The sequence below is a fragment of the Mauremys mutica genome, chromosome 18, assembly GCF_020497125.1.
Source record: "Mauremys mutica isolate MM-2020 ecotype Southern chromosome 18, ASM2049712v1, whole genome shotgun sequence".
Taxonomy (NCBI): domain Eukaryota; kingdom Metazoa; phylum Chordata; order Testudines; family Geoemydidae; genus Mauremys; species Mauremys mutica.
Window position 1 is genome coordinate 15,357,355 of NC_059089.1, and position 25,208 is coordinate 15,382,562.

Sequence of the window (25,208 nt, forward strand, 5' to 3'; positions counted from 1 at the left end):
GGCATGTAATGCAGAGGCAGGTGACAGAGATCTGCTTCATTCAATGCGAATTACCTTCTCTGAGTGATTACTGAACACCAGAGGGACAGGAAGGCTTCCATATTTCTTCAGAGAAAACAAGTGACCCAGCCAACAATGGGGAAGACTTTGACCACAGGTGGTCTATGTTTAGATAGTGCTCCGAAATCTCTGGAGTTGCAAACAAAATAATTAACATGAACAGGTTTAACAAAGGTCTGATTTTAATTCACATTTTCAGACCTACCATCAGATTCTAATTGCTACTTTAGAATGTTAGCTCAACATCAGGTAGCGCTCAGCAAAATCCTTCATGCACATATTGACAATGCTTTTAAATACTGAAAGCTTCCCATAGTCCTAAAATCCAATGATGTAAGACCTAAAGAAAATCTGTTAACCTGCTGCAAGTATTCATTGTAAAAGAAGTTTGGAGATGGCTAACTACCTTGACTAAGTCTTTTAGGCACTAGGAAATATCGTACCACACGAAGAAACAGAATGCCTCTACTTAAAAAAAAAAATTACAGCATAACAAAAAAGTAAAAAATTTCAGATGAGCCCATTTTAAACACTTTCTGCACTTTTCTTCAACAGCTCCAGTACCTATTCATGTAATAAATATTCAAAACCAATCTTTACCCTATGTTAAATAAGTTACTTCCCAATAGTTATGTCAAACGGTGTCAGCTATTGAAGTGCCCAGAGAATCTTTTAAACCAACCAATATTAAGGCTTAAACTGCAAGGAAGCCTACACAACGATCACATGAAAGAACAGGCTTTATTAGTGGAACTTTCTCCTTCACAGAATCCTTTTCTTGTTGGTATGTGAAGCTGCTTTTTGATTTTCAGCTGGCTGAACCTGGTAAGAAAAGCATTTATTAATAAATTTCATAGCATTTTAAACTCACACAGGACTTTCCAAGATCTAGAATAGCCCCCAAATCGACATATCTTACGCTCTAGGGCCCTGATCCTGCAAAAGGACCATCTGCAAGCACGGGTTCTTACTTCTGCATGAAGACCTGCTGAACTTAATACAATTCCTTGTAGGAATAAGGAGCCTTTTGCATGATCAGGTTCTCACCCAGGCAAGGTAGGGCCAACAATATAGTATCTAGATAAGAAAAAGCTTTGAGAAATCATTGGTGAGGGGGCTAATGGAGGAATGATTCACACAAGACGAGAGCAGTAAAAGGATGGAGGGGAGTTGGTGGAGAAAGTAGGAAATGGTTTACAAGCAGGGGAGTCATTAAAGGGTGGTAGGAATGGAAGAGTAGGACAGACAGAAGTTAATGTGCTATGGGCTCTAGCATGTGAAGTCTAAAAGTGCTTGAAAAAAATCAAATATGAAAGGATTGTTGGCAGGGTTTGTTGTAGCTGTGTCAGTCCCAGGATGGTGAAGTAATATTTTTTTATTGGACCAACTGCTGTTAGTAAGAGAGACAAGCTCTCGAGCTACACGGAGCTCTTCTTCAGGCCTGGGAATATAAAAGGAGACGATTTAGAAACTCAAACTAATTTAAAAGGTTGCATTAGCAAATGTCTGTTTGCAAAAGCTTTACCCACTGGGTCTAGATTTTAAAAAACAAAGCCAACTATTAAGACATGTCTACGGCAGCACAGAATAAGATTTTCTTCATGAGCTTGGGCAGAAGTTAGGATAGGGCATTGGACGTTACTGGACTGTGTCCTTGTGCTGATATGAACAACTGGATGAGGTGGAAAAGGATAGGACTACTAAGCTACGAAAGGCATAAGCAAGGAGACAGGGTTGAGCCTGATAGATAATGAGGCCGAAAATATCATATTGCCTCTATATAAATCCATGGTACGGCCACACCTTTAATACTGTGTGCAGATGTGGTCGCCCCATCTCAAAAAAGATATATTGGAATTGGAAAAGGTTCAGAAAAGGGCAACAAAAGTGATTGGGGTATAGAACGGCTTCCATGTGAGGAAAGATTAATAAGACTGGGACTTTTCAGCTTGGAAAAGAGGCAACTAAGGGAGGATATGATAGAGGTCTATAAAATCATGAGTGATATAGAGAAAGTAAATAAGGAAGTGTTATTTACTCCTTCTCATAATACAAGAACAAGGGGCCACCAAATGAAATTAATAGGCAGCAGGTTTAAAACAAACACAAGAAAGTATTATTTCACACAACGCACTGTCAACCTCTGGAACTCCTTGCCAGAGGGTGTTGTGAAGGCCAATACTATAACCGGGTTAAAAAGGGATCTAGATAGATTTATGGAAGATAGGTCCCTCAATGGCTATTAGCCAGGATGGGCAGGAATGGTGTCCCTAGCCTCTGTTTGCCAGAAGTTGGGAATGGGCGACAGGGGATGGATCACTTGATGAAAACCTGTCTGTTCATTCCCTTTGGGACACCTGCCATTGGCCACTGTCAGAGGACAGACCTTTGATCTGACCCAGTGTGGCCGTTCTTATGAGCCAGTTACCCGGTAAACAAGCACTCATTATAAGTAGGATTGGCAGAGTTTGACTTTTTAATGTTTTTTATAATTTTGACAGATGTTTGATACAAATTTTAAAAATGCTGAAAAATAATTTTACTTGTTGGGAATTCTTGGCAGGTGGGGGGTGGTCATCAATTATTTAATGACAGCAGATATTGAGACTCAAAACATTAAAGCTTTATAACTATAAAACACACCATGTCAACATTTGCAAGGTAAATATCCTTAAAACAAATGCTAGTCAGTTCTCAAAGCAGCATTTTTCTTACCTAGCCTATCTGTACATTTAGATTGATGGAAATACACACACAAACCAGTGCAAAGTAAGACAAATTGACATTTACCGACAAAATCTAAATGTTAAAATTTAACTTGCACATTATAATTAGGCTTGAAAGGTTTAAACATTAAATATTAAGGAAAATTTATTAAATGAATGTAACCAACCCTTCATGTTTACACCGGGCCAGTGGGAAATACAAACCAAACAACTGATAGTAATGCTGCAAAGTATATTACTAACATGGCAGTTTATATGAAATGTACTTACAATAGCACAGTACTACGTACCACAGGGCACTTAATGTAAACAGATTTTACTTACTTCTAGGTTTCCTCTAGCCTTCTTTAAAACATCATGGGTTAAAGCCACTGCAACGAGAGAGTATAGATTAGACACAATACTACTTAGCACTTACACTACTTTCTTTGCATTTATGAGGGATAGCTCAGTGGTTTGAGAATTGGCCTGCTAAACCCAGGGTTTTGAGTTCAATCCTTGAGGGAGACATTATAGGGATCCGGGGCAAAAATCTGTCTGGGGATTGGTCCTGCTTTGAGCAGGGGGTTGGACTAGATGGCCTCCAGAGGTCCCTTCCAACCCTGATATTCTATGATTCTCTATGATGCACACCAAAACCTACAATGTGGGCAAATGACCCAGCCCATCAAGGCTAATAATCCACCTTTTTCCCCTGGCCTCTTCAATCTAGTTATCAAAACCTAGGAGAACTGACATCCCTTGATGATATAAAGTGTTTTACAAACACTGAGTAAGCTTACAACGACCCTGGGATGTGGGTATAATTTCATAAACAGTACACAGCAGCTAAGTGACTTGCCCAAAACCATAGGGGCAGAGCTAGAACTCATGATTGCCTATTTCCCAGGCCTGTGCTCAGTCCACCCATCTATTCTGCCTGTCGGATATACAGAACAAAAGGATGAAAGCTTTTAAAATATTCCCCCCATAACAAGGACTAACCGTGTAACAACATGTATATTGCAACACTGTATTTAAGCATTATTATTTTGCGCCGTAGATGTGCATCGCCCTCTATACTACCTGCCCCAAGAAGCTTATGATGTAAGGGCTTAATGCAGGCCCCATGGAAGTCAAAGTCTATGGAGAGGGGAGATGGAGCATGACCCAATTAAAATCAGTTGTATGAGACATTGGGAGGGGCGGGGGGGAAGGACAGATGGCAAAATATGTACGCCAGCTCCTCCAGCACGAAGGAACTGGCAGTTCAAGGACACGACTGCCTATATACCCCCTGGAGAAATCATGCAAGAGTGGCTTGTTCTGAAGGGTTCCAAGTTTTTATCTATTAATCTGGTTAGTTAGCCCCTGAGAGAGAAAAAGACCTAAGACTGGGGTGGGGGTTGTTTGTATAAAGAACTGAGCTTTGAAATGCCAGGTTAAAAATGTGATTATCTAAGCTCTTTGCTCAACGGCTCAAAAATACTGTTCAAGCAGCAATTTACTATTCCAGTCTTAAAAAAAATAAAAAATAAACAATTTAGGCATAATAAAGATTTTTCATTACAATAATAAGAACCCACCAACTCCAAGGATACAGCTGACATGAGATAATTATAGCCCTGGCAGATTACAGCAATTTGGCTCTGCATTGTTACATGTTCAGATGAGGTTTATAAGCAGAGTTCTCTCATCCTAAGAATGTGTAAGAGAGGCCATGAGAATGTGCCTCGAAACATATTTAGGAATACTCAAGCTAATAGTGCTAGGGGACTTGAAGCAGCCTGTAGACTTTTAGGGGTGTTCCCCAGCTAGCAGGAATTTGGATTGCGGAGAATGAGATGGAAGGCAAGGTTCCCCACTTTGATCCCTGTGATTTCTTGCTCTTTAAAACAGGAATATTTAGCAGCTTCCCCTGATTCACCTATTTTCCTTTATACATGGTCAGGAGTTTGTGGAGAGATGCAATTTAGAAACATTTCTGAAATTGCTCTAAAAGGCAACGGTAACTTGACATCCATAATTCCCATAATCAATTAAACTTTCAGAAAATTGTATCAAGGTCCCTTTGTGTAACACGGTGCTCTCTGCTCATAAAGCACTGTTAGTAAATTCATTTTACCTGACAAAACTAGATTTTTCCAAATCAAAAATATTAAATTCCATACATGGACAGAATTTAGAGTATATGAAAGTAATAGTGAAGCTGCTACTAGCCAGGCAGCATTTTACGTCAGGATATTTTAAGAACATCGTGGCTCCATTTTATCAAGATCTAATTCAGAACAGGTTGTGAACTGTTTGGATGTGTTTGGGGGGGAGAGGGGGCTGTATGCTTGGGTTAGCCCCAAATCTGCACTGTTTTACACCCAATGTAACCACACTACACTGTGTATAAGTCATTGGAACACAGGAACTGCCATCCCGGATAAGAGAGACTCCATCCCAAGGATATTTTTTAAACAGACAAAATAAACTAACTCTAGAATTCTTTTTTAAATCATAAATTGAGCTATTTAACTTCCAAAAAATTGAACAAAACAGAAATTTGGATTGAATAAAATGAATTTTAATGTCATTTGTTACAATGACACTTCTGAAAAGACTGGTCTAAACACAGCCTATAAATACTGAGCTGCAGGAAAAAGATGCATGTAATTTTTATTTTTTTTAAATGTTTGCGGTTTTGGAACAGAACAACATTTCATTTCAATGATTTGAGTAACTCATGGTATTGATGTAAGGCCATTTCATACACATTTAGCTGATGATATAGAACATTTTAAATTCTAGATTAGTTACTCAAAAGAACATATATGTCATGCTGGAAGAGACCTGTGAGCCGTCTAATCCATGATGCACCAAAATGTGCTATAATATAGCACAGAGAGAGGGGAGAAGTGGCTCCTTCCAGATCCCTGCTGGTGAATAGATGAGGTCCTGAAGCAGAAGGGCTGTAGCCCCTAGCATGTTCACCTTGCATTGCGCGGCTAGCAGATGCAATCGGACTCTGCCAATGAAAATATATCTTGGGACTAGATGGGTTCCTCACCAATCAGACCATTGGTGGGTAACATCTAAACTTCTTTGCTTTAACTTTCACATTTAAAAAATCCCATAAAATTGTTGTAAAGGTAAATCCTTTCTACAATTTTGTAGCTTTATCAAATGCACTAGTGTGCGCACATGGGGCTACAATTTTCTTAAGCCAAGAGTCTCCTTCCCTAACCTTAACCCTTCCCTATTCCCAATCAATGAGAGTTGTCAAAAGAGAATCATTTAGTGGCTTGGGGATAGTGGGGCTTAAAGAACAAGTGGCAAGAGGAGGAGCCCCTGTTGTAAAGGGATGAGCAGAGTGGGACTGCCAGCTTCTCGTGAAGGCTTGTTATTGCCAATTCACTGAGAGAAGGGGGAGGGAGCAGGTGGGGAAGTGGCAGGCATAAAACAAACAAAAAACACCGAAGACTGTAAGCCAGTAACCACAGGTCAGAGTTAAGGGTGTTGTAGTGGAGGTTAGTTTGGGTGGTGAATGGCGCACATGAGTTAAATAGGGCTGGTTAAAGATTGTGCTTGATATAAATTGTTTAGTTGCTTTGTAGTGCATCTGCCATACCTGTACATTTCCTGGTTTTGAATGTTTGAGTTCGTGGCTGTACTTGTGTAATAGTTAAGGTTCCTGAACGGTGTGATTTTGTGTTGGAACTGGACTGTGTTTAGTGTTTGATACAACTACAGAATATGCAGTTCTGACAAATTTTTGGAAGCTACATTAAATGCGGGTGATTTAATTCATATTTCGTATAAGTCTCTGGACATGGCTGTTAAGAATGAAATTTCATTTTACAGCCTGTCCTAGTTTTTCCTACCAGGACTGCCATGCTTAGTAGTAAGCTCCCCATCCTCATGCTACTGAGTCCTCTTCAATTCTTCTGCAATCCTCTAATACAGTCTAGAGAGTTGACATCTCTTCCCGTGATGTTCCACATGGTCGATTCTGCTGCTTGTAGCACCTCTCTTTGACTAGCAACTCTATTCCCAGCTACTGTGATAGATGTGCAACAGGTAAACACACCAGAAAACTCTCAATAATTCCAAGTTTACTAGGACTCTGGTAGCATCACTATTTTGGGAGGTAAAGGGCCACAGAAATGTAAAACATTGCTTCCCCTTAATAGACAGTCCTTGCAGATAGGAAACTGGTACATTAAATGAAGTAACTCAACAGATTTGTTTTGACATTGAGGATCATACAACAATAGGTTATGGGTGAAATTTCACCCCATTACAACAGGCCTGCACAAGTCCCTACATGACACTTAAGTTAGGGGAGTGACATAGCACATAGAGCTATATGCCGGCCTGCCTTATGCACTGGGATGAATTTCTTCCTCACGGAACAAAGCCTCAAGCTTTAGATAGCATATACTTTGGAGTCCAGGAAGTATTTAACACTAGCTATTAAATATATTCAACAGCCCTTCAACAGGAGTAGTGTCACACTAAAAACAGTTTCTTTGTTCATTTCATTTCAGTTAGTTAACCGGCTACAGAAATAAAACAGAAGGTACTGAGGAACTAATAATAGATCATTCACTAACACTGATCAATGATGACTTTCTCCATGTTTTCCTTCAGCTGGTTCGTAGAGTGCAAGCGTTTGACAGTACTATGTAGCTTCTTCTCCTGCTCAGACAATTTCTTATGGAGTCTAAGTATTTCTGCTTTCATTCCTTCATCCTAAATTGAAAGAAGAAAATAATGACTTCAGAATTCTTATATAAATTACAGCATATTGTTACCTGCTAAACAATTTAGTGAAAGAGCCTTGAAACTTCTTCATAGAGTGTCTCACGGCCACCTCCCCTCCCAATCTCAACTGTACCATCTGTAATCACAAGACATTCAAGAGGCAACTAGAGCAACTGCTTGCACAGAAAACTAAGTTGAGGAAAGTATTTGTGCATTTTTAGTTGTCTTTAATGCAATTAATGTTTTGGGAAAAGGCTAACACCGCTGTCTACTTCTGGTCTTTATTTAATCTTCCATTCTCATCAGTTCTTTTGCTCTCCACCGGAAACTATAAGGCAAGCCAATACCATGTGACCAGCCAGCAAGTGCTCAAAAGGCTACAAGTAGTCTGTGGAGCACAGTTGGGAAGCCTGGTCTACTGTGTACTACTGCTTTCCTTTATATATAAATGGCTTTTAATCAGAGGATCTGAATGCATCATAACAGTGACAGGAACAGTGTGATTGCAAGATCAGTTTACAATCTGTCCTGTTTATTTAAAGGCTTTATTTCCATCATCTTGGTGCGATTATTATCTTTTGGGACAGGGCTACTAAACAGAACGCCAAGGTCACTTGCCAGTGTCACTGATCTGGATCCTTGCACAAACTCCAGCTCTAAGTACAAGCAATACTTGCATTATATCAGAGGGGTCGCCGTGTTAGTCTGGATCTGTAAAAGCAGCAAAGAATCCTGTGGCACCTTATAGACTAACAGACGTTTTGGAGCATGAGCTTTCGTGGGTGAATACCCACTTTGTCGGATACATCCGATGAAGTGGGTATTCACCCACGAAAGCTCATGCTCCAAAACGTCTGTTAGTCTATAAGGTGCCACAGGATTCTTTGCTGCTTTTACTTGCATTATGTGTCACTTGGTGAACTTTGTTTTATGTTTCTTGGAATTCTCATCCAGCATTTTGCTCCTCAGTGGCATTGATCACTCACCACAGCTCCTGCAGGATCACACAAGGTGTTGGGTGCTCAGTGCCCTTTAGGATCAAACACAGAGGGCCAAATTTTCCAGAAGAGCTCACCTCCCATTTAGGCACCAAAGTAAGTGGCCAGATTTCCAAGAGAATTCAGCATGTTGGGTCAGGAGCTCTCTTGGAAATCTGGCCTCTATTCAGGTGCCCACCTGGAAGCTGAGCTCTCTTGAACATATGGGGACAGATTTTGAGCAGGCCTTGATCTTTATCATCATGGTTTGGATGTGCATGCAAATGAAGTTTTTTCTGTATTTGGTGTATTTTGAGAGACAGTGGTGTATGTATATAGTATGTGAATTTGTCTATACATGTGCAGAAATATACATGTATGTTCAGACAAGTATGCACATGTGTTGCAGTACAGACTGATACATGATAGACTGGCTCTCACACACACACACACACACACACACACACGGTACTAGCTAAGTTACACACCCCTTGAAGGCTTTCTGATATCATCACTAACCACAGGATCACAACTCAAGTGATATACTGGAGAGCACAGTTTACATTTGTTTATAATTTTTTGAAAGATAGTGCAACATTTTAACAAAAGAATGTTATTAAAAGAACCTTTGCCTTCCAACACATTTATTTTTAGCAATGTTCTGTCTCTCTCTCTCACACGCACACACACAAAACATTCAGGAGAAAAAAATTAGATTTTAAAACCACAATTTGATTTTTAGCTTGGAACAGTTCAATGTTGAGTGGTGATATTGTGACACGTATCTATGCATTCCGTTTACGTTAGTTCCATAGTGCACGATTTCCACAGTGCAATCCTTTTCAGTTAAAAAGGTTATAAAAGTTGTTTTGGGGTTTTGTTGCACTTTAAAAAATGTTCTGTTTTAAAGATCATATGTCACAGTGATGAAGGTGAAACATAGCCCTCTGATTACATCAAAGCCATGAGATAGAGAGCTTATCATTAACTGGAAAGGAGATTCTTCCTGTGTTACTATAATATATAAATCAGACTGAGTATGGGCCGATAATGGGGTGGCCAAATTTTTTCCAGCTGAAAGTCCATTTGCCTGGAACCCAAGGATAACATGTAATTTGTATAAAATAGAGCAGATGATAGCTCTGATCTTACTATGGATCTTCCCCCCTCCACCCCCCCCCAGGGGTGACTGCAGTCCACAGCATGCAATGCTTCATTTTGATCTAAGCAGAGTTGGCTCAGATCATGAGGCTATCACACATTTGGTCTTAAAGTCTTCCTAGGCTACAGCTGCATAGAAATCATAGAATCTCAGGGTTGGAAGGGACCTCAGGAGGTCATCTAGTCCAACCCCCTGCTCAAAGCAGGACCAAACCCAACTAAATCATCCCAGCCAGGGCTTTGTCAAGCCTGACCTTAAAAACCTCTAAGGAAGGAGATTCCACCACCTCCCTAGGTAACCCATTCCAGTTCTTCACCACCCTACTAGTGAAAAAGTTTTTTCTAATATCCAACCTAAACCTCCCCCTCTGCAACTTGAGACCATTACTCCTTGTTCTGTCATCTTCTACCACTGAGAACAGTCTAGATCCATCCTCTTTGGAACCCCCTTTCAGGTAGCTGAAAGCAACTATCAAATCCCCCCTCATTCTTCTCTTCTGCAGGTTAAACAATCCCAGTTCCCTCAGCCTCTCCTCATAAGTCATGTGTTCCAGCCCCCTAATCATTTTTGTTGCCCTCCGCTGGACTGCATATTGAAGGTGAATGTGGCCACAGGCTGCAGCTTACCCATAACCTGGTTTATAACCTTCAAAATAACTTCATGATTCATATATGACCATCTTATGTAACTTTCAGAACAACCTCTGAATGGTTCATTGCTTTTGCCTTCACACTGAAACAACATTGTACCTGACTGCAGTGAGCAGTACTGTGGACAACTTTCATAGGAAGTGAAACTCTCCAGAGAAGTTTCAATAAACGTGCAGCCTCTTCTAAATTCTGCTGTACCGTGTGAATGTTTGCAGAAAAGTTATTCAGTGATTCCTGGTCGGGAACCTGTATAGTAGGATTAGAAACATGATATATTTATCTTTAAAAGATTATGAAAATGTAGGTTTTAATTAAAGGTATAAATCCAGTAGCTATGAATTTCATATTTAAGATGAAGAACAAAGCTATTGTGTGCCAGGATAAACTAATTGAATAGTTGAGCGAGAGTGCTGAATTATACATTTTTCAAAAATGGGGGGGGAAGGGATTTATCCTAATCAATAATAGTGATTAATAATGGGCTACATTTAGTGCATTTACTATGATGTGGAAAATACTTGGCATCTCTTTTCCTCCCCGATTTGCATTTCATGGCATGCAATTTGAAAGTCAAATGACTCCAGACATCAATTTAAGCAATATAGATGTTTCTTCCTTAGCAGACCCTTTAAACTGTTCCATTTAATGCTAAAATAACTAACAGGGCACATATAAAATGTCTTCCTCTGCTGACAGATGAGAAAACCAAATTGACAAAAATGCATAGATGCGAAATAAAGGGAAGAGAGGAGGGAAAGAATGCATGGGGAGCAAATGAATTACCAAAGTGATGGCAAAGTGGGGGAAGTGGGAGAAAAGCATTTGTTCTGCCTTCCCACCTCCAGCATGCCATGTGAATGCTTATTTAGCATTGTTATCTAACAACAAGCCTCCTGTCATGTAAAATATCTCATTTGCTAAGTAGTTTGAAACTTGAGAGATGTAAAGCTGGGTGGTAGACTGCAAATTGTGAAACGTATTGCTTTTATCTTTACGCCAACAAAACAAGTTACAATCACGCTGGGAGATTACTTCTTCAGTCATTATTAGTATCTTAACTAGGTCATCTGAAAATGTGAGAAACTTCAGAGAGTCTGAAGTGTCATGCAGACATCGCTATAGTGTATAAGCACACATACAATGCCTGAAAAAATGTTCAGAACTGTTATGGGCTCTACATTCAATGTCTTTGCTAATATGAAACTGGTAAAGAGAAGCTCTGCAATTTTAACATGATATAATTATCCCCCCATTTTTTAAAGACCAGCAGGGATTTTTCTACAACCTTAACATAGGTAGTCTATTAACTGAATCTAGTAACGGATATGAACAGTGTCCGAGATTCTACATAGTCAATCAAGCACCCTTTCTTCTTTTGAATAAAGGGAAAGCGGTGAAAAACTCAATACAACATATTCCTCCTACAATACATCAAACCAAGCATTTTGATTATTTAAGGAAAAAGCATAATAGATTATTATATCTAGGAGTATAGCCCATACATGATGACTCCATATCAGTATGCTACAACTGGAAGCCTGATGAGTATACAGTACAGTGTGTCTTGAAAGCTGAAACTTGACCGGTTGGGAAATTCCCCAAGTTGTTAGACTAGCTGCTGATTTCCCACCTATAGTCAACTGACACCCCCCCCCAAAAAGGGGGGGGAGATGCTGTTTATTAAAAAATCGATTTCACTTAGTAAGCGACAACGACCACTAATATGTATCAATCACAATTGCATGGAGTCATTACAGGGCAGAGTTAAGGCATCCAATCAACTTTAATTTTGCATTTCTGTACTTCAACAAGTTTGGATTTCGTTTAAATTACCTTAAATCTGAATTCCCTGAGTTTGTAATACTCTGTTTCGGAATAATTACAAAATCCCAATGGGGAACATAAACACCTAAGGAGTCATGGCTGAGCCACGAAACTGGGGCTTGAATTTCCACATTCAACTTTTCTTTGCTGTTGAAATTTTCAAAACTAACCGTTTCAATTATTTCAAAACAAAACGTTCAGATTTTCCTCTCCCCAGGGATTTTGAAAATTCTACTTATTGTTTTGAAATTTCCTGCGGAAAGGAAAGTCTGACTTTCAACCAGTTCTACTTTCCACTTTAACTCCTTTTTAACAGTTTGTCTTCATGTTTTCATTATCTGATTTCTGATAGGATTTATTACATTGGAAATATAATAAATCCTAACTTCTATTTTGAAGCAGTAGTTTCACCTGTGAGAGAGACAGGTTAAAACCCATTTAGAGTCACAGATAAAAATGAGATTGTTCACTCAGGACTAGGAGGAGATCACTTGTCCACATCTCATTAAATCAGCATGCAACTGACCGTCTGTGTTCAGAAGGGACCTAGGAGTTGTACATGTCAGGGCTGAGGTGCTTTGGCAGAGTTGTTCAGGGAAACTCATTTATCTGATCTATACATTTTACAACACTAGGCAAATTCATTTCCCCCGTTCATTCTCAATGTGCACCTTTACTCCAGGTTCCAGGTTTTTCATCCCAGTGATCTCTCTAAGAGGAGCCTCCATTTCAGATACCAGCTTTTGCCCTTCTGAGATCTGCTTCCGAAGAGCATTATAATCCTCAATCAAGCCAAGGATATGGCGTCCATTTTTGTCTGCCCACATACGATGACCGGGAACAAGACGAGGGGTGCATGATGTGCCAGTGGATGAGCTGCTACTGCACCGCGAAGAGCTGTCTAAATCTTCTTTAGCTGCTAGTTGTCTCTCTAAAGTGGGAGGAAAATAAGTTTAACTTAATTTTTCAAGCCTGATCCTTTCAAAATGTGAAAGTAATTTATACTGCACTCAATCTCAAAAGGCAAACCTGGGATACAGAACATCTGCTTGTTTATGATGTTCTTGTCCTTGGGTGTACCTGCTTTTCCTGGTGATGCGCCATGTCCACAATTTTGTAATTCACATACATTACTGCTTGGAGCAGAGAATTTGTGACCAACCTCAATACATCCAGAGCAGAAAGAGAGTGCAGCAGTAAGCAGGTAACACACTTTCAGTAGAAAGTTCTCATTGGTCCTACTCCCCAAATCTGAGTATTTCAGCAGCAGGAGTCCCCGTAAAGCGGAGCTCTCAGGATTCAAGGCATGCATATCTTTATTTCTCTAGCACACAATCTCTAGGTACCTCTCAAAATCTAATCACTGGAAATGCATCAGTAAAATATTCTCATCCAATCAACAATTACAAACCTCTCACTGACGCGCCACAAAAAATAAAACGCTCTGCCCTGCCATCATAAGATCACCCCTCTTCTCCCCCTCCCGCCCCCCAATGCCTATGAGAAAAGAGAGCCGCTGGAGAGCATGGCCAGAAGGCTAAGAAATCCAGCCCTTGGCACAGAGCCTTCAGACACTGCCCTGTCTGCACTCAAATAGCCCACATCTTGATCCTTCCCTCCCACCCCTCCAGTCTCAGCTGCGGCAGTATGGCATCTCAGATAAGCAGGTCTCTAATCGTTCAGGCTGATATTAGTCAAGACCAGCATCTAGGACTACACCTAGAAATTTATCTAGGACCAGTGCACTTGTTGGTGTTATGGGCTCCCTGCACGACCTACAATATTGTTCAGCAAGTGAGCAGCAACATTTCGCACCCACTTAAGCTTCGGAGTGGCCCCAAGCGGGCAGGCCCATGTAGAAAATGTTACAGTAGTCTAGGTGCTGACAGCACGCAGGGAAGACCCTGCACAGAATTAACATACTGGTTCTGCTGCATTCAGGGTCTTCCTCACCTGGGGGTGGAATAAAATCTGCCACTGTCTTTTCTCATAGGTGTTTGGGGAGGTTGCGGGGATGACGTCCAGTCCATAAATCAGTGAGAGGTTTGTAATTGTTGAGTGGATGATAATCTCTGTATCTTATACAGAGTACAGTGTGTGTGTGTGTGTGTCTGTGTGTGTGTGTGTCTCTCTCTCTACTGCTTCAGAAACTCTCCCAATCCCCCCGTGGCTGGTGTAACCTGCTTTCTGTAGTGCAGCGGGGCGTTTAGGCAGCCTAGTATGAGGGAAGTTCATTTCTCGCCTCTTTATTGGGTCACCATGCCCGCAGGGCACTAGGGGAAACAGTCTGTGCTCTCCTAAGTGCAGGGTCCATGAGGGACATAGAGGAGCCAGGATCCTTGTGCCTTCTGTACCCTCTGTGTAAAACACTTCACTGTATTGTCCCCTGAATTCTGATTTGTTACCATGCTATCACTGACTATCAGTGCAAATAAAGATACAATACTCCTCAAGGTATAAAGGGGACAGCTGATTTATACAAAGACCAGCCAGTGCACTTACTGATCATTCTTGAGTAATGCACAGCCACCTCTAGCAAATGCTCTAGAGCTGTGCATTAAATAAAGAACCCCCCGGTAAGCAAAATTTATGGAAACTTAACCTAGTCATCCTTCCATTCCAGAGATCATCTGCAAACCTTTTTCTGAATGAAAAGGAACTGTCAGAGGCGAACAGACAGTGTTCGTTTCACCTCTGCATGCACTAATAACTCTAAAAGGGAAGAGATTTGAAAAGCTGATGGACAGCTCCCAAATAACGTAGTTAATGTCTTATAAGGCTTTAGGAGAAAGAGACATCTTTGAAGAACAAGGCACAGGTTTCTATAGTGTTATGAAAGCAAGTACTGCACAGTACCGTTCATTCCTGTATAATGCTGTGAATCTCGTTTTAAAAGGTAGTTGATATTCACAGCTGACACTGAGGCCGCTTCTTCTCTCTTTTCTTTTGAAAGCTGCTCCTCCAATTTTTCATGCAAAGTCTTGTTTGTCTCTATGCTTCTTTCAAGCTGCACTCGCAAACTCTGTATTTCAGTCAATAGTTCATGTAAGTCAAGTGGATTATTTTGATCTTTTTGGAATTCTTCATGTCCAGGATCCAAGCTGTCTTTAAAAGAAGCACTTAACATTGTTAACAATTAAAATAACGTTAGACATTATCAAAATGCTTAGCAAGTAAATTACAGCCAGCTTTATTCTCAATATTAAGAATTAACTACAAACAGTATTAAGATAGTGGTTTGACCCAAAAAAAAAAGGAAATCTTAATTGCTTCTACCCTCAAACAATTTAATAAGAGCTGAAAATTATTTTTCACTTTGTCCATAAAAGCTAATAAGTCGCACACCAAAAGCAAGATGATGCATAATAAGAGACTAGAATGGAAAGGATTTATAAAATCTGAAGTGCATTAATGCACAGTGGGGGGGGGGGGGGGGAGAAAAAAAAGGAATGGGTAATCTTGGCATGAAGAGAAGGGATGGAGTACAATTGATAGTTTTATTTCACACAAGGGACAAAGGGAATTGTGATCACCTGGCAACCAGAGGAACCAACCTGAAACTGATAAACTCTCAGGGCACTGTTCTTCCCTTTCATAGCACGGGCAAAGCACAAAAAGGGCTTCCTGCACGCTAAGATCCAAAAAGGTTCTCCACCCATCAGGAAGGGGTTTGCAGCTGCATGAGGAGGAAGTTTGCTGTGATCCTCTAATTACATGGATTAATGCAGAGGAATTTAGTTCTATCCTTGAGTCAACCCTTCTAGATTTCTCCCTTTGTCTCTTTGCAACTGGGATCTTCTGCTGCAGCTGGGCACTAAACCAAACTATAAAGGGATTCCAGTTAACATAGCAAGGAACAGCATTAATTTCTGCAAGGATTTCCGTTGGATTCTGAAGGAAGCGTGCCATGAAAATTGGGGCTGTTCCGCACCTCCACCAATGTGAGGTTCATTCAGAAGGGTTTCTGCCCCCTTGCTCCTGGAAGGTGGAAGACGCAGACAGGTAGGTTTCATTCCCTTCCCCTACAGCTTTCATAAGCACAAGTGGGCAGGGATTCAATTTTACACACCATTCAAAGGATAGTACCTCCAGCAGCACACTGTCCCTGACACAATGTAGGAGATGTTCTCTTAATACTGACTGAGGGAAGAGCGCCACTTGCTACTAAGGCTTTGTCTACACTGCCAACTGAACGACAAAACTTTTGTCGTTCACAGGTGCTTAAAAAAGCTCCCCTCCCATCCCAAAAGACAAAAGTTTTGCGTGGGAAGTGGCACTGTAAACATCTCGGTGTCAGCAGGAGCATTCTCCTGTCGACATTGCGAACCCCACTCGTAGGGGGTGGAAGTATTTTGTCGGCAAAAGTGCCAACAAACAGCGTTTCCCCTGCCTTTTAGCCACACACCCGCGTAGCTAAAAGCTGTGTAGTGTAGACAAAGCCTCAACTACCAACAGAAGCTGACTGAGGAGATATCTGAGCCACTAGCGATTATCTTTGAGAAGTCATGGAAGACGGGAGAGATTCCAGAAGACTGGAAAAGGGCAAATATAGTGCCCGTCTATAAAAAGGGAAATAAAGACAACCCAGGAAATTACAGTCCAGTCATCTTAACTTCTGTACCTGGAAAGATAATGGAGCGAATAATTAAGCAATCAATTTGCAAACATCTAGAAGGTAATAAGATGATAAGTAACAGTCAGCATGGATTTGTCAAAAACAAATTGTGTCAAACCAACCTGATAGCTCTCTTTGACAGGGTAACAAGCCTTGTGGATGAGGGGAAGCGGTAGACGTGGTATATCTTGACTTTAGTAAAGCTTTTGATACTGTCTCGCATGACCTTCTCATAAACAAACTAGGGAAATGCAACCTAGATGGAGCTACTATAAGGTGGGTGCAAAACTGGTTGGAAAACCATTTCCAGAGAATAGTTACCAGTGTTCAAGGTTATGCTGGAAGGGCATAACCAGTGGGGTCCCACAGGGATCAGTTCTGGGTCCGGTTCTGTTCAATATCTTCATCAATGATTTAGATAATGGCACAGAGAGTACACTTATAAAGTTTGTGGACGATACCACGCTGGGAGGGGTTGCAAGTGCTTTGGAGTTTAGGATTAAAATTCAAAATGATCTGGACAAACTGGAGAAATGGTCTGAAGTAAATAGGATGAAATTCAATAACGACAAGTGCAAAGTGTTCTATTTAGGAAGGAACAATCAGTTGCACACATACAAAATGGGAAATGACTGCCTAGGAAGGAGCACTGCAGAAAGGGATCTGGGGGTCATAGTGGACCATAACTAAATTAAAGTCAACAGTGTAACGCTGTTGCAAAAAAAAAAAAAGTGAACATCATTCTGGGATGTATTAGCAGGAGTGTTGTAAGCAAGACACGGGAAGTAATTCTTCCACTCTGCTCTGATTAGGCCTCAGTTGGAGTATTGTGTCCAGTTCTGGGCGCCACATTTCAGGAAGGATGTGGACAAATTGGAGAGAGTCCAGAAAAGAGCAAAAAAAAAATGATGGAAGGTCTAGAAAACATGACCTATGAGGGAAAATTGAAAAAATTGGGTTTGTTTAATCTGGAAAAGAGAAGACAGAGAGGGGAGATATAACAGTTTTCAAGTACCTAAAAGGTTGTTACAAGGCAGATTGAGAAAAATTGTTCTCCTCAACCTCTGAGGCTAGGACAAGAAGCAATGGGCTTAAATTGCAGCAAGGGTGGTTTAGGTTGGACATTAGGAAAAACTTCCTGTCAGGGTGATTAAGCACTGGAATAAATTGCCTACGGAGGTTGTGAAATCTCCATCATTGGAGATTTTTAAGAGCAGGTTAGACAAACACCTATCAGGAATGGTCTAGATAATTAGTCCTGCCACAAGTGCAGGAGATTGGACTAGATGACCTCTCGCGGTCCCTTCCAATTCTATGATTCTATGATCCCTTTCTGTAGCAATAATGGAGATTTAAGTAAAATCAAGGAAATACTGAATCAGCCCAACCTGTGTCTTGTTTAATCTGACAAGATCACAGCCAGAGCTGGTGTGGCTGCAATAACAAAGCACAGACATGACAGTGCATTTTGTACCTGTTCTCCTTCTCCTTGCTTCGTCCAACTTTTCATACACCTTTAGCTCAACTCGGAGTGACTGCAGTAATTTGTCATTCTCAGACAGCTGATGTTGCTTTACATTCATTTCTGTCTGCAACCTGTTAAGTTCCAATGTACTCATAAGTCAAAGGTAAATTTTGCTCATTAATTCCTTTAAAATCTAAAATTCCCCACCCCTCTAATGTTCTCCCCGCTCCTTGAGTGTAATTATGCAGCTCTCATTAATGTTAATGGCCACTGCTAAACACATGCATGACACGCAGTGTTCATTTGGAGGAGAAAATAGTCAAACAGAGACAGGATCAATACCTGTTTAATTCATTACGACTGCTGTAAATCTCGTGAGTCAAATGTCTATTTTCATCCTCCTTTTTGCCAATTTGTTTTTGCAACTTTTCATTTTCTTTCTTGAAGCATTCATAATCCTGGTGAAGATGTTCAATGATTGCATTCTTCTTAGAGAGCGATTCTCTTAACTTTTCATTTTCCTTTTGTTTATCTGCAATAAGAAAAAATACAAGTCGATTGCAATTCCCACAATGTACCCAAACAACACTACTCCACAAATTCAACTTGCTAAGCACTGGCAGAGTAATAATGGAAATAAGATGCTCTTGTGGGTTTTATGATTTTAGTACTCCAGTTTTCTAATGCATTTTTCATAGATAAATGTGTCTGAATGGAGTGTAGAGTTTAACCCCTAGAACACTCATGGCCCAATTTTATCAGAAGCTGAGCACTACCCTACACATGTCAAACACCCTCCACCTGACAAAATCAGCAGGAAAGGGGCTGCTCAGTTACTTGCGTATTCATCTTGAGTGCTCTTACTGAGTAGTAAACTTGTCTTCTGTTGAAGGGGAGAAGGTATGAGTAAGGCCACTCCTACCTTTCTCGCTGTCCCACAATGAACCCTCCCATCCCCTCCACTGAATGCTGAAATGCTCTTTCCCAACACTATCTGCGTGCATGCCATCAGTACCTTGCCAGTTCTCCCCGCCTCTGACATGACCAGCCTCCCGAGCCATGTTGGCTCCTTAACTGAGAACTGTCAGTAGGGGCAGTTGGTCACGTTAGGAAGCCAGCGCTGGTAAGGAGAGAGGAAGTTCCCAGCCGGGGGTCAAGCAGGGAGAAATCATTCTACCTCCCAGCCATTAGAAATCTTCCCTCCTCAGCAGAGCAACCTAGCTGAAAGTCTATGAAAACGCAAGTTCCCAAGGGCTTTTAAATGTATGGGTCCCAATCCTCTTCCTCCAGGATTCAAATACCTTCCATTGACTTCATTGGATGTTACATTCTGCAGAAGGACACTAGAATCTCTGGGTAGTAGCTAGGGTCCAAAGAGTTAATATCACTGGAATCTACTACTCTAGTTTTACATTAATATAGTGGTATAATCCCAGATCCCATACCTTTGCACAGAGCTATATGCCAACTATGAATATATGCTAGCAAAACAACACGGTGAAATAAAATACTGGAATTAGAAATGGGGTCACGTTCAGCCTGGTGTGTGGGGATTTGGCCACATGATTCCCATTCATATTCACATGTATTGTGACTAAATCCGTTTGCTTTGCATTAAAAATAGAGTGCACTGATTCAGAAAAAATCAGCAGGAGGTGCCCACAGGACTTCATCTAATGCCACAGGAGGAGAGGTAAGGCTGAGACTGGATAGACACTAGAGACCAAAAAACTCTGCAGCAGGAGGTATTTATTCTCAAGATGAAAAGGGGAAGATGCCCACAAACCCTGGGGAAATTGACCCAGTACTAAAAATAAAAGGCAACAATGCCTTGCTGTGATGGTCATTACTTAGGGCCTGTCTACACTTACAGCACTGCAGGGGTGCAGCTGCCCTGGTTCAGATGCGCCGCTGTAGCATACTGAAGATGCTACCAACGCTGACGGGAGAGCTTCTCCCATCAACATAGTGCTAGCTACATGCCTGAGCGACGTAGTTAAATCAACATAAAAGTTTGTAGTGTAGACCAGGGCTTAGACACAAGTTTTTACCAAACTTTAGTCCTGACATTGTCAAACAAAGCAACACATAAAAGCAACACTAGCTTATGCAGTAGGAAAGATAAACCTTGAATAAACTGCTAAAGACCAAGTGATTCTAGATCAGAAAACGTGAAACTGGGGGAGAGTTCATGTGCTTCTTTTATGCGAACGGTCCAAACACCACTCTGCACACACAGAAAGGCATCTGACCCAAGGATTAGCTTTACATGCTTTAAAGAGTTTCTCGTTAAGGGGGCTGAATTAATTTTACTTTGTTGCTTAGAGCACATGTAGAGCTGAGGAGAGTTGAGAGCCAAGGTAGGAAGGTGCAAAGGGAAACTGATTATTCAAAAATAATGGAACCGAGGTAAAATGCTTGCAGAGGGAAACTGACTAGAACTATCCAGTTTTCCCTCTGCATCAGGCTCTAGAACCTTAAGGGAAATGAGTTGATTTCTGCCTGAAAGGAGCTCCATTCAGAATGAAACTGAATAATTCTAGCCAATTTCCTTTGGCAAGATCTTTAAACACAAGAGCTTGGGAAAGTGGGCAACACCAAACAGGGGTGGAAGGAGAGAAAATAGCACAAAGGAAAAGAGGAATGCACACACATGCAAAAAAAGAGGGAGAGAGTAAATGAACGAGGACACAAAAAAGGATAATGCTATGGGCAGAGAGAGGAGCAGCACAATACCGGCAGAGCGCTGCTATTCCAACTCCTCCACCCCTATTATCCTGCGTTTGGATACAAAGGCTGGTCATGCAATTTCACGAGTGGGGAGAGCTGTGGTGGCAATTTAATGAAAGAAATGTAAATATTTTGTTGTTTTCTGATTGGAATAAAAATGCATGGTGCTTCCCAAATTGCAAGCCGCTTCTTTAAAGCAGAGTTTCGTATTTTACCTCTAGATCCTTTTGCGAGCATTACATTCAGAACTTGATTTTGCTTCCTCAGGAAATGAATTTCAGAAGTCAGGGAATTATGTTGCTCTGAGCCATGGATAAAAATGTTTGCAGAACCTATAAATATATCCATAAAAATGATTTATGAGTCATCTCTAGGTCAGTAAAGATTAAACTTTCCAGACAAGAACAATTTAAACAAAGCAGAAAAATATGTTATGAAAGATATTTATCCCTTATATATTTTGAAGGTTATCATTGCTACAGACTGAAAGGCAATTCGGGTAAATTCTAAGTAAACCAAAGCTCCGCAGCTTAAGTACCCTCAATCATTGTGCTAACGTTACCAAAATAGCTAAATTATCTCTGGAAGATTTGGTATGCAACCATCTTCGGGCACCCGCCAAAAAATGTAGTGCGACAAATTGCAAGAAGTCTTGTGAGACACACTTTTAAATTGAAGTGTATTGTACTGAAGTTTAACATGTGATAAATTCCAGTACATCTCCTGTGTTCAAGCTGTATCACATTTAGCCATACCACCTCGGCTGAGAGCCATTCAGCTTTCACAAGCTAAGCAGAGTGTGACTGCGCTAGTATTTGCATAGCAGACCTTCAAGGAAAAGCTAGGGTGGTGCAGAGAAGTAGTGATATTGATTCTGTTGATGACATTTTGCTTCCAAGTTGATGCTGAATCACTGACCCAACATAGCGCTAAGGGAATGTGTTGCCGGAGTTGCTGTCCTTTGCCTATGATTAAAAACGGAGATTCTTCCTGGCCACTTGTAGTCCCTAAAAATCCAATGGCATTTGTACAAGTAGAGGAGTTAACTTTGGTTTCCTGGAGCAGCCTGGGGAATCATTCTACCTCCCTAAATGCCACGTGCAGTTTGAACTGGATAGAACATTATTCATGTGCCGTACAATGATGTGCCATGTTCCACTCCCGGGGTGGCTACATTTCAATGATGAATGAAGCAATAGCCCTGTGTAAAACGTGTACATCTGTTTAGACTTGCAAAGCTCTTCAGGATCCATTGGGATTAATAGTGCTATTTAAAATATATTTTTATTGAATGGTTGACCCAAACGCTACTGCTTTAGCAACGATCAAGACAACTAAATGAGTGCCAACTGCTCAGTTGATAAAAAGAGAAATAACCATGTGGCAAAGAAATAGCTGAATGCAGGCAATGGATGCCTTTCAGCTCTAGCAATTCAATTTGATGTGCTGTACTTTCTCTGACTAACCTCCTTTTACTGCAATCCCAATTGAAGCTCTTAGCTGCTACCTAACTGGGATGTAGTGTGCCATGACACACACTTCTGGTTGTTACTGAAAGATTCAATGGCTCTAGGAGCCTGGCACTAATGGCATTTTACTATCTATGTGTTAGAATTAAGGTAGCTATGTGAACTCAAAAGATTTTTGCCTTTCAGATTTTAACAAAGCAATTCAACTTGAAGGGTCTGATCTTGATGGTCTCATCTTGATCCCAATTTAATGTATTGCCCGTCACCCAGCTCTCATGTTAACTGACAAGTTACACTGAAAGGCTCTAGACTCTATTAGTTCTCTTACCTAATAAAAGGGAAATGTAGCCCCAATGGTAATAAGGCCATGATCCTGCAATTAGACCCACTAGCACAGAATTCTGCACCTGTGCAGAGCCCCCACTAACTTCAATGGGGCTCTGCACAGGTCAGGTGCCTGGGTCTAGCTAGCAGACATGATTGCAAGATCAGGGCCTACGATTGCAGTTACGCTGAGGAGTTTTGGTTAAGTCATGTGTCGCAACAGTGAACACAAAAAGGGTCGTAGACTTTCTAGGTTTCCAAGGGAAGACTGACAGAGAGATGGGCATCATAGAAAACAGCAGCAAAGATAAATAAATATCCCCCCCCCAAGACAAAAAGTACGCTGAGGTTGCAATTGAAGCATGACTGTACATATCAGTAAGTTGAGGATAAAAAGCCTTACTGTTATTACTATATTTAAAAATGCCAAAACAAGCATTAGAAACCTAGAAAATTCAGAATTAACCATTAAACTTTTTAAAAGTCTAGCATTTGAAATGATGGAAATATTTTAGTGAAAATTTCAGCTCAACTCTGGTTAACTCTGGAGTCATTCCACCACCTCCATGATTTATAAGGTGCTACAAACCCAGAGGCTTCCGAGTACTTAAGACAAAGTAAATATTACAAATAACATGGTAACATGGCAAAACATGGCATATGTATGTACATATATAAAATATTTATCAGACAGACTAAAGTAATTCTTGGTATTACAGTCTAGTGAATAAACAACTTGATATAAAATACATGATGACAGGCAGCCTCAAATTCAAGTATATGCTATAATTTGTTTGTTTTTTAAGGAAAACAAAATAAAGATATTAAATAAAAACATGTTTAAAACCATCTGTTTTAAAAATATATATATATCCCCAAGGCCTAAAACTAGTTCATGTTCAGCCACAAGTTTGTTTTTATAGCCAAATTCAAAATTAAAAACACAAAACAGTGTAAACATCTTGACCAAAGTGGCAATCATTATTATCTGAAGAGAGAGCACACATCTCTATACCCAAAACACATCTTAAAAGCAATAGGAAATGCTGAGAGAATAATGTAGCAGAAGAGGGGCTTGTTGTAATAAATAGCTACTTTTCCCATTCCTCTCCAGATTTCCCCTCTATGCACTGGTAAATCTACTAAAGCAGCAAGAAGACAGATGGAAGGCATAAGACAGACAGTTTATAAAGAAAATATACTTTCACTGAATGAATGGATGCCCTTTCCAGAATCTTTATGAAGCTGTAAAACAGTTGGAACTGTTTCAGTGTGGTTATTTCATGAGAACAGTATGGCTTTCCGGCAGCATAAATACTTCATGAATGAAATGGGTGCCTTTTATACACCTCTCCATCAGTGTAAATTATTCTTGAAAGCAAACTGCCATTTGTAGGTAGTATCCATTTAAACAACAACAGAAATGGATTATGGGGATGATGTAAACATAATGAATCTAATACTAGTATTAGTGAAACTGAGTACGAGGAAAGCATGCATGTACTTGTTGCCTGCTTCTGATACAATAATATTGCAGATTAATATATTGGTCTGGGGGAAAAGTGTGGGGAAGGAGAATGAAAACAAAGCTAGGTGTAGAAAAATACGCATTGTACCATATACTTACTATAAAAGCCTGCTTGGTTAAAGACTGGCTGATTCCTTGTGAAAAAACTTTAAAAATAAGCAGTCTGGTTTTCAAAGGTGCTGAGCACCCAAAGCACCTGCTGACTTACACATTTTCATACACTGACATTAGAGAGATCTGACTAAAAACTGACTTTTTAAAAATTCCATCAGTTTCTGCTGCGTATTCCTCAGGTAAAGTCATAATGCTGTTTTGTTAGGAAAGAACTTCTCCCTGCAAGCAATTCTAATGATAAGCTGGAGATAGTGGACCACGGTCTCCAGTCCACGAAGGCCAGTTTGTGTTGCTACGCAGTATGCAATGGCCTTAAAACATCCAGAGACTTCTGTGGAGAATGCCCCCATCGTGTAGGGGAATATCCCCGGACACAGAGCTACTAGTGGTAGTGCAGCCACATCCTACTCTAACCACCCCTAGCATAAAAGAGAGAAGAGGGAGAAAGATGAGCTCTACGATACTCAAACCTCAGCTAGAGTAAGAGACCCTTATGCCATCAGTGTTAGAGCAGGACTCCTCTTTCTCTAATTTACACCAGAGCTGGGCAGCCCTAAAATTAGGTAGCTGCAACCAGCTCCCTGCAGCTGCCTTGTCTGTGCTTGGATACAGTGAAGGCTCAGAGCAAGTAACTCCAAAATGAAGACTATAAGGAGACGTGTGAAACACAAAGAAGCCTGTTTTTAGTCACGTCAGCAATAAAAAAACAGAAGACCAATCCAGAAAATCGAGGTTGTTACGTGACAACAGTGCTGCCTAAAAGGGCTTTTCAATTCCCAGGATGAAATGCACCCGAGGTCTAGAGAGCTAGCACAAAACCTTCCACAGATTTA

At 40.6% G+C, this 25,208-nt stretch overlaps 1 protein-coding gene across 3 annotated transcripts in view; it reads right to left on the reverse strand.

The window, feature by feature from the left end:
- Positions 1–236: 236 nt before the first annotated feature.
- CDK5RAP2 (CDK5 regulatory subunit associated protein 2) overlaps positions 237–25,208 on the reverse strand; it is a 101,093-nt gene continuing 76,121 nt past the window's right edge. The window contains exons 30-38 of one of the 3 annotated variants that reach the window (XM_044992162.1): positions 21,156–21,272; positions 18,553–18,742; positions 18,220–18,341; positions 14,987–15,235; positions 12,802–13,061; positions 10,406–10,552; positions 7,367–7,505; positions 3,111–3,157; positions 237–882 (exon numbers count right to left, since the gene is read on the reverse strand). In XM_044992162.1, the coding sequence (XP_044848097.1) occupies positions 823–882; positions 3,111–3,157; positions 7,367–7,505; positions 10,406–10,552; positions 12,802–13,061; positions 14,987–15,235; positions 18,220–18,341; positions 18,553–18,742; positions 21,156–21,272 (1,331 nt within the window). In that variant the 3' untranslated portion in view covers positions 237–822. The remainder of the gene's footprint in view (positions 883–3,110; positions 3,158–7,366; positions 7,506–10,405; positions 10,553–12,801; positions 13,062–14,986; positions 15,236–18,219; positions 18,342–18,552; positions 18,743–21,155; positions 21,273–25,208) is intronic. The other 2 variants (XM_044992161.1, XM_044992163.1) reach the window with 2 other exon arrangements.